The sequence below is a fragment of the Gastrolobium bilobum genome, unplaced genomic scaffold (assembly GCF_033153095.1).
Source record: "Gastrolobium bilobum isolate Gb01-03AN ecotype WA unplaced genomic scaffold, APGP_CSIRO_Gbil_v1 utg3829, whole genome shotgun sequence".
Lineage (NCBI taxonomy): Eukaryota > Viridiplantae > Streptophyta > Magnoliopsida > Fabales > Fabaceae > Gastrolobium > Gastrolobium bilobum.
Window position 1 is genome coordinate 128,690 of NW_026896121.1, and position 10,807 is coordinate 139,496.

The following is a 10,807-nucleotide window of genomic DNA, read 5'->3' on the forward strand; positions in this document are numbered from 1 at the left end:
ATTTATACTCAAATACCTGTAAAAAAAATACCAATTCCAAATATTCTAATTTAAAATGCAATTAATCATATACTATTGTCCAACAAAAGATAAAACAAATATATAATACTTGTCTAGTTCTTAAACACTTAATATCTAGCACAAGTTTAGAACAATAACTCTTGTCGATATCAAGAGAAAACAAACAAATCAAATTACTAGCACAAAAACATATAATTATGCCCACGGAGGCAAAGTTGTGTCAATTAATTCATCCTCTCCTCCTTCATCAAATAAATCCAAAGCTTGACCAACATTGCCTTCAGTTTGATTTGCATTTTCCTTGATGTTGTCTTGTGCCTCATCTTCATCATCATCATCCAAATTTAATTGATCTAAAACAAATATTATTTTTTCATGTAAGTTAGTTATTAACATGAAGTAATCAAACAATCAAATAATCATAGAACAATAAGTAAACACACCATTATCATCTAGAGTTGGTTGAATGGACATATTTGCAAGCTCATTCCGTAAGGTTTCCATTTCTTCAGCTCAAATGTTTCAAAATTTATTGGATCATAGTTTTGATTCTTCAATCGATTCCTATGCATACCAAAAAAAAATTGTTCAATTTTCAACATTAGAAATACTTGGAGAAATAATTATATAAAAAAAAGTAAATACTCAATAATACCTTTGTGCCAGCCTCAAGTTGTAACGGACATAGACAAGATCATTAAGCTTTTGGTGCTCTAATCTATTTCTCTTATTCGAATGAATATGTTCAAATGCACTCCAATTGCGTTCACAACCTGAAGCACTACATGTTTGACTTAAAACACGAATAGCCAATTTTTGCAAATTTGGTGCACCACATCCATAAGATCCCCACCATTGATCTAGAACATTGCATGTGATAAAATAAATTAGTATTAATATTATTCAGCAATAATAAGAATTAATGATCATAAAAAAAAAGATATCAATGATAAATTTTACTTGGCATCACGGTATTTCGTTCGCGTTTAGCAGATGGCCTTCCAAAATCTAACTCAGCATTTTTGAATATTCTCATCTCACTTGTCAACTTAGAATTTAAATCAGGATCCCCATAAGCATATTTCTCAATGACATCCAAAAGGCCTGATGTTGTGAACTTATGTTTTTCAAATTCTTCATCATTGTAACGACAACCTGGGTTCAACCAATAACCAGCAGCATGAAGATTTTTGCGAAGCTGTGAATCCCAACGACGATCTAAGATTTGCAAGTAAGGCTCCACCTTCTTCTTGTTTCTTTGAAATCTCTTTATCATCTCCTCTCTAGCTTTAAATATAGCTTGATAAAGAAAACCCATGGCAGGTTTGTTTTCACTGTCAACAATACGTAACACACGAATAAGTGGCTCAGTAAGCTTCACAATCTCAGCACATTGTTTCCAAAAATTAGAATCTAAAACTTGTTCCACAAATTTTTTTGCCTTGGCCTCCTTAGAATAAGTTGAGCTTGTCCAATCTCTAGAAGTTACCATAGCCCTTAATGCATCTTTTTGAGCCAATATGCTTTGTAATGCAATAAAATTAGTGGCAAAACGAGTAGGAGCTGGACGAAGAATTTCCCTTCCACCTGTATATTTTCTCATCAAATGCAATGGATGACAATGGTTTATATTTAAAACCTATCTGATTTTAAAATAAATTATCTTAAACTCTTGCAATATTTTCCTTAAAGGTTATCTTGTGCCTTTTCATGTCAGTTTAGTTAAAGTTTCTTATATTATAGAATAGAAACATAAGAAACTATACTGAATTGGAGAAGTTGCAGTGATGCAATATGGAAGGTACCATTGTTGTTACTCTTCAGTCATTGTTAAGTGACAAGAGAATCTGTCTCACATTCTATCATTGTTTGAGTTCTACTACTATCCTACTTGTGTTAGAAGTAAATGTTATTTGCTCTATAAATCTAGCTAATTTGACAATGAAACTCTTCCCTTTTATAGATGTGAGGGAAAAAAATTAATCTATAAAAATATCCTATTGGTCTTAAAATTAATCTATAAAAACTCTTCCCTTTTATGAATCTAGCTAATTTGACAATGAAACTCTGTTGGCAGAACAGAGTGGTCTTAAAATCATTGAAGTACATTAGAGATTAGACTCAGATTTTCCTAACGGTCCATAAAAATATTTTTCTATTTACATATCCTATCCTTTCGTTATTTTTTGTCCAATTTTTATTACCCAAATGGCCGACACAGGTTGACGATCTAAAGTGAAAGTGAAGATCTAAACGAAAAAACAAACAGGTTGACGAACTTCCTTACAACACCGACACAATTACAACCATGGTTACAGCACAGACACACACAAAAAAACATGCATAAAAGAAAAGAAAAAACGCAAAGTTAGGGGAACCTTACCAGAAGATCTAAACAAAAAGAAAAAACTCAGAGTGAAGAACAATGCTTGAAACTTGAGTTGACGAACTTGCTCAATGCCTCGCTGACGAACAGTGCTTGAAACTAGCTGAGATGAGATGAGACTTGAGACTTGAGGGTTTGAGGGTTTGAGACTAGCTGATTAGGAATAAAGCGAGTCAAGTGGGTCATGTGACGACGTCGTATTAGTTTTTTTTTTTTTTAATGAATACGCATGACCCGTCCGGGTCACCGGTTCTCCTAAAACCCGGCCGGTTCACACCGGTTCGTACCGGTTCCATGACAAGTCCGATCCAACGTCCAACCCGGACCGGTTTAGGGACCGGGTCACCGGTTTCCGGGTCGGTCCGGTTTTGATAACACTGCTTATAACACTCCTTTTCTTTCTTTCTTTTTAAAATATTTAAATGTTGTTAAACAAAAGTGAAGGACTATTAAATATTTGATTTCACTAAAAAAAAGTTTATTAAATTAAATTATCCTTTACTAAAATGTCTAAATTATTATTTTTATTATTATTATATTAATCCATTATCCTGCTTATTAATACAAAGTGTAAAGTATTTTTTTTTTTAAAAAAGAAGGATATATATATATATATATATATATATATATATTTATAATTTTAAATCATTTAAAAATTATTAAACATATTGTCGTGTATAATACTATAAATTGGAGTTAATAATAATACAACTCTTTATTAATAACCTTTTTAGGTTTATTTAATATTTTTGACAGAGGTAGAAAAAATCTTATCAAAGTGGCAAATGACTTTAGTATATTAGCATGCTTGGGAATACATTATTTTTTTAAGAAAAAAATTCTTAAAAATTTTGGGAATAGTTAAAAAAAAATCAGTAGTATTACTTTGAATCACTTATACCCCTATGTTTTTTTATAAGCACTTAACCTCTTGCGATTATTTTCATCCATACCCCTCCTTAACACTGTTAGAAAATTAACTAAATATACTTAATCTACCCTTCTTAGAAGAAGAAAATAAAATGATAAAGAAAAAAAATAAGACCAAACGTTATGAAAACTTATAACACTTAATAAAATACAAAAATAAAAAATAGCAAAAAAAATCAAATGTTGTTATGTGTCTAAATAAAAAAAATTATAAAAAAAATAAGATCAAATATATTAAAAATCATTGCAGTGACAGAAAAGACTAATTTAAAAAATAAATTCTAAATGAAAAAAATTGAAGATAAAAAAATTGAAGAAAAATTAAGATAAAAAATAAAATAAAAAACAAATAGAACAAAAAGAAATCACAGTTATGATTTTTTAATATATTTGCTTTTATTTTTTTCTATTTGTTTTTGTCGTTGGTCTAATTATTCTTTTTATTTAGATATATTTGATCTTTTTTTATCTCTGTATTTTATTCTCTCTCTTTTAATTTTTTTATGAAAATCTTTAGTAAATAGGATGACATAAGACTAAAAAAATCGAGAAGAAAATTACAATAAAAATTAAGATAAAAAATAAAATAAAAAACAAATAGAACAAAAAGAAATCACAGTTATGATTTTTTAATATATTTGCTTTTATTTTTTTCTATTTGTTTTTGTCGTTGGTCTAATTATTCTTTTTATTTAGATATATTTGATCTTTTTTAATCTCTGTATTTTATTCTCTCTCTTTTAATTTTTTTATGAAAATCTTTAGTAAATAGGATGACATAAGACTAAAAAAATCGAAAGAAAATTACAATAAAATGACCCAAAAATAAAAAAGAACAAATATATCCAAATAAAAAAGAACAAATATATCCAAATAAAATAGAACAAAGATAAAAAAAGAAAAAATAATAAAATTAAATAAATTAAATATATTGAAAACTCATAAGTAATTTCCTTTTATTCTATTTCTTTTTTATTTTATTTTTTATCTTAATTTTTTCTTCTAATTTTTTGTCTTCAGTATATATATTTTTTTCTTGTGGATTTTTTTTATTTTTAGTCTTTTCTGTCACTGTTGTGATTTGTAATATATTTAGTCTTATTTTTTCGTATATTTGTTTTCTATTCTATTTTCTTCTTTTATACAATGATTTTCTTTTTTTATTTTGACACATTTGATTTTTTTTACTATTTCTTTCAGTTTTCATGACATTTGGTCTTTTTTATCACTTTATTTTCTTTTTCTAAGAAGGGTAGAATAGATATACTTAGTTAATTTTCGAACAGTATTAAAAAAGGGTGTAGATAAAAAAAAATCACAGGGTTTAGTAATTAAAAAAAAGCATAAGAATGTAAGTGATTCAAAACAATACTACAAGGGATTTTTGAACTTTCCCCAAAAAAAATTTATATTTTTTTTTTACTTTAAAAGACAATAATTTAAACAAGTTTATAATATGTAGTAATATAAACAAGGTGAATAAATGGTTAAAAGTAAGGTGTTTAAATTAAATGATTAAGCTTTATAACTTCGTGTTCAATTTAAATTTCGATCTTTCAATTTTATTATTTTGAATATTAATAATTATTTAAATTTGGTTATTTAAGAATCAATATTTTAATGATTAAAATTATAAAAGCATTTCTTCGTAGAAAATAAGAATTACTAATTTAATGAGTACAAACTGTAAAGAATATAACCTAAAGAAATATAAAAATAATCAATACTTAATTATAAACATCAAAAATATAAAGGTTAATATCTATAAAAAAATAACTATAAAATTTAAAATCTGAATAAAAAGTTATAATAACTGATCGTTATACATGTCAAGTGATCTAATTTGAATTCTAGGTTGTGATGTGACCTAAATCTTATTTTATTTTTATTTTTGGAGTTACCCAACCCTAATTATCTCTTTGAGACGAGTTGGCTCCCTCCGGTATCCCCACGAGCTTCGACTCTTTGAGCCGGCTATGTGACCTAAATCTTATTGCATGCATAACGTGTTTGATAAAAATTAAATTATTGTAATTAATTATCTTTAAATGAAATAAACAAAGAATCAACAAATAGTCTAATATCATTATATAGTTTAAATATTGAAAATTAAACTTTTTTTAGTAAATAACCTGGAGTTATCACATACAACCTTCTCAAACTACCTTGTTCTTGGAGTACGAGGGTGTTAATGGACCGAGCCGAGTTTTGGTCTTAAAAAGCTAAGCTTGTATTTAAATATGTAAGCCTGACCAAGTCTGTTACCTGTTATAAATATAATTATCGGCATGTGGCCTGGTTTATTTACAAAAAATAAAAGTTTGGTTTAGTCTGTTTAAAAAAAAATAAGATAACAAAAATTTATCCAAACATAATATACAATCAACAAGACTAGTAATTTCATAAATATTCATAAATTCAATGTATATCCAAACAGCATAATATAAAACAAAATCATTCAAAAAGTCTGTTTAACCAATAAAATTGGGTGAAATGAATCGAGGAGAAAGAGAGGGCTATTACAAATAGTATAAAAAAAATAAATAAAAAATAATATACTAGGCCAACCTGAGAGGCTCTAAGGTCGAGCTTTAAAATTAGAGCCTGAGGCCTCTTTATTAAATGAGCTTTTATACAAGTTCAAACTTGGTGTCATGAACCAGTTTTAAACATGTAAGCTCAGGTCTTTACGAGTTGAACCAAAGGCCCCTAATTCGTTTAGTACCTCTAAATATTATCCTTACGACTAACTTTTCATTGAAGTAGATGGTACATTGTACTACTATCACCCGAAGGAGAATGAGACTAATTCCCTTTTAAGAAAGAGACGATTTCCCTCTTAGCTCAAAGAAATCCATGAATTTGTTTTTCCAAGTTTAAATCCCTTACCAAATCTCACTATTGCGAGCATAGAAAGAAGAATCAAATCTCAGCGGGCAATTAATAGTGTAACAATGTATCTTCGGTTTTTTATTGTCTTGCTTTTTATCATTATTTTTATTTCCATTTCTGTGGAATTAATTAATGTTTTCATTGTGAACTATGTATCAGTATTATGGGAAACTACAAAAATACACATACGCGTTTACAAGGTTTGACTTCATTAAAAAAAAAAATCCGTTGGGTTTTTTTTTTTGGTACATTGCCAGGAGGTATCCCCATTCAACCTTCTCCGGGCACCATGCCCTCGGGGTACGGCCCGTTTGGGCTAGCCCCTCATTGTAACAGTGAGTGCACTAAGCTTCGCAACCGGAGAAAGGACGACACTAATCCCCCAACCGAAGATTTCTTGGCTTATCCTCTGGCCCCCAAAGATTTTCCAAGAAACTGCTTGAGGCAGGGTTTGATCCCTGCACCAAACAATCCCTTGGGAGCTCAGCTGCCAACTGAGCTACCCTTGGGGGTTAAATCCGTTGGTTTTTGGTAATAGCATGATGTTACAATCCTAAGTTGTAAGCTATGTAGTTTTTAGCTCCATTCCGAGGTATGCAATATTAGAGATGTGTAAAATAATCAAAAAAATAAATCCAATTGAACTGCATTGATTTTTAAAACCAAACCATTTTCGAACACTTTATTTCATCATTTTTTGAATTTCTTTTGTTTTCTTTTCTTTTTCAAAATAGTGTCAATCTTAATCGAATCAGTTTTGAAACAAACCGATCCAAAATGATTTGAACAGAATCAAACCGTTTTCGAACCGAACCATCTAAACTAATTCGGTTTGGTTTAAAAAAATCCAGTTCAATTCGACCCATGTACACCCCTATGCAATATCATCTACAAAATTTTATAGATCATCACTAATATATAGGGAAAAAGTAGCTAATGTTACTTTTGATAATTTTGTCTAATGTTCATCGAAACGACGTCATTTTTGTTGAGAACTCGATTCCCTCAACTCGACTAAGAAGCCTTTACGGAAGTCAAACGTCGAGCTAGGAGCTCGGCTCTTCAATCAAAGAGGTCGGCCTATGCTCAGCGAAAAAATGAAAAACAGAGGAGAGAGAGAACACAAGCAATTTTTATCGTGGGAAAACCTTCTCCAATGTGAAGAAGTAAAACTCACAAGACACTAGTCTAGAATCAAAGTTCCACTATGAAAATAATAGGTTACAAAAGATCAAGCACCACCAACGATGGTGGTACACTCAAACCTCACCTACAATGGTGGTTTTCTCTTAAACTTTCCTAAGGAGGTATACCACTCAAGCTTCTCCCTAAAGGTACTCTCAAAATCAAAGCTTTGAGCTTTTCACTCAAAATACTCAAATCTCACAAGTCAACATTTTTCTTTTTCTTTTTCTTTTTCTTCTTCTTATCTAACCTACCTCCATCCCACAACTAATGTATCTATAAAAGAAGGAAGAAGGTTTAGGGTTTTTCAAACCCCTCAATGGGCTTTGGGCTTAGCATTAAGGAGGAAGACCAACAAATCTCCCCCTTCTGATTTTAATGTGTTGGCATTAGCAGTAACTCGGCACCTTCATAGCAGTCTTCAAATTTTCTTGTTGGTACCGGTTTCGTCATCATGTCAGACCAATTCAGGTCAGTGTGCACTTTGACAAGTTCAAGCTCTCCATCTTCCACCTCATCCCGGATCCAGTGATACCTCACATCAATGTGCTTAGTGCAGGAGTGATAGGTCAAATTCTTCGCAAGATGAATTGCGCTTTGATTGTCACATCTTAGCTCGTACTTGTCTTGATCATGGCCGAGTTTAGAGAGAAACTTCTTCATCCACAACATTTCTTTTCTTGCCTCAGTCGCGACTATGTACTCAGTTTCGGTCGTCGAAAGTGCCACACACTTCTGTAGTCTTGATAGCTAGGAGATAGCTCCACCTGCAAATATCATCATATATCATGTCGTCGACTTCCTTGAGTTGGAATCTCTCCCTAAATCAGCATCTGAGTAGCCTTGCAACTCGGTTTTGCCTTCTTCAAATTGGAGGCACAACTTTGTTGTTCTTCGAAGATACTTGCAAATCTACTTCACTGCTTCCCAATGTTCTTTGCCGAGGTTTGACAGATACTAGCTTATTATTCCAACATCATATGCTAAGTCGAGTCTCGTACAAACCATTACATACATCAAGCTTCCAATAACGGATTGGTGTGTGATCTTCAACATCTCGTCTGTGTCTTCATCAAATCTCGGACATTGCTTATGGTTAAGCTTTATGTGTCCAGCTAAGGGGATGCTCACTGTTTTGGCTTTATCCATGCTGAATCTCTTCAGAATCTTCTCAATGTATTTTTCTTGACTCAGCCACAGTAGCTTCTTTTGTTTATCTCGGATAATCTTGATTCCAAGTATCTTCTTTACAGGGCTGAGGTACTTCATTATGAAGGACGAGCTCAAAGCTTTCTTCAGGGTGGTTATTCTCGACTTGTTTTTCCCTACAATAAGCATGTCGTCAACATATAACTACAAAATCAGAAAATCTCTGGCCTCATACCTCTTCATAAAAACGCAGTGGTCGGCCTCTGTCTTCACAAACTTGTGATCACTCATGAAGGATTCAAACTTCTTGTACCACTGTCGAGGTGCTTGCTTCAAGCCATATAGACTCTTCTTCAACTTGTATACCAAGTCTTCATTTCCGGAGCACGGAACCCTTCAGGTTTCTCCATATAAATTTCTTCTTCTAGGTCACCGTGAAGAAATGTCATCTTCACATCCATTTGCTCTACTTCGAGGTCCATAAAAGCCGCCATGGCTAACACGGTTCAGACCGAAGTCATTTTCACAACAGGAGATAATATCTCCTTAAAGTCTACTCCCTTCTTCTGATTGCAGCCTTTCACCACAATCCGGGCTTTGAATCTCGACTTCTGGTCGTTCTCTTCATTCTTGATTTTATAAACCCACTTGTTCTTCAGAGCTCATCTTCCTTCAGGCAGCTCGGTCAGCTCATAAGTTTTATTTTCGTGAAGAGACTTTATCTCGTCTTGCATTGCCTTTTTCCATTCTTCCTTATCTGAGCTCGTCACAGCCTCATCATAACTCTGAGGCTCACCATCTTCAACAACAACAGTGTATGCATCAGGTGGGTACCTTGTAGAAGGTCATCTCACTCGAGTAGAGTGTCTAGGCTATTCATCAGGCTGATAATCCGGCTCTTCATTCTCATCTCGGATCTCAGGATCCCGAACCTCAGCATCTCGGACCTCATGACCTCGATTTTCAAATACCTTGGTCAATCTCATCATTTTCTTAATTCTCTTGATTTTCTCCCCCTGCTTCAGCTCGGACAGGAGGGAAGGATTCTTCACGTCTAATAGTAACCCTGATTATGGGCTTCGAGATGTCTTGAATAGTCTCATTCTCATGAAATACCTTATCTCGGCTTCGAGATGTCTTATTGATTGGTTCCCAAAGTCAGAACCCGAATTCACATCTTGGCGAGTCGAGGTAAATGCATTCTTTAGTCTTCGCATCGAGCTTTGCCCTTTTATCTTTAGGGATATGAACGAAAGCTCGGCAGCCAAATACCTTCAATTGATCGTAGGCCGCTTTTCGACCTGTCTAAACTTCTTCTGGAATTTCTCCTTCAAGTGGTCGTGATGGTGAGAGGTCGATCAAGCCAATAGCAGTTATGACGACATCTCCCCAGAACGTTTTTGGCAGTCCGGCATTGGATAGCATACTTCAGACCTTCTCTTCAATAGTCTGATTCATCCTTTCAGCAAGTTTGTTCAGCTGCGGAGTCTTGGTGGGATGTCTTCTCAAGTTAGATCCCAGTCACTCTACAGTAAGCATCAAATGGGCCGCAATACTTGTAACATCCCGAGCGCTGACGAGGGCGGGGAGTGACGCCGATGCGAAAGGGCATAGACAAGGGGCAGCTCCTGACAGGCTTCCAGAGGGAGGTTACATGAATAAATCGAATCGATACCTAAAAAAAAAAAGATTCCAAAGACTGTGTAGGCATTAGGGGTGTTCATCAACCGATCTAATCCGATTCAAACCGCGAAAACTGAACTGAAAAACCAATAACCGAATAAACCGAAAACCGAAAAATCGGAAACCGAAAAAAACCCGCAAATTTTAATTGGATTGGATCGATTTTCGGATGGGTTGATGAAAACCGATCCAATCCAAACCGATCCAATCCAAACCGATCCAATATATTAATTATCCTCTACCTACTTGTCTTTTCTCCAATCATAGCCCAAAGATTTCTAAACTCAAGACCCATTAACTCATCAACTAAACCCAAAAAAAAAACTTAGTCACCTCTCATCATCTATAGTATTGTTTACTGATATTTTTGTATTTCAATTTTTTTTTTTACAAAGTCAATATATACAAAAGATGTTATTTGCACAATAATCATGAAACTAATTTTAGGATATTCAAAAAACCGAAAATCGATCCAATCCAAACCGAAAAAAATTGGATTGGATCGGATCGGATTTGAAAAAAAATCTAAACCGAATGGATGATTACATGATCAAACCGAAG

General features: G+C 33.0%; 1 protein-coding gene across 1 annotated transcript; it reads right to left on the reverse strand.

Moving 5' to 3' along the window:
- Positions 1–216: 216 nt before the first annotated feature.
- LOC133297896 (uncharacterized) lies at positions 217–1,513 on the reverse strand. The gene is made up of 4 exons (XM_061497124.1): positions 982–1,513; positions 677–881; positions 494–585; positions 217–374 (listed from the first exon to the last, which is right to left on the reverse strand). Exons 1-4 carry the CDS (start codon positions 1,511–1,513, stop codon positions 217–219), a joined length of 987 nt encoding a protein of 328 aa, XP_061353108.1.
- Between the last annotated feature and the right edge of the window lie 9,294 nt (positions 1,514–10,807).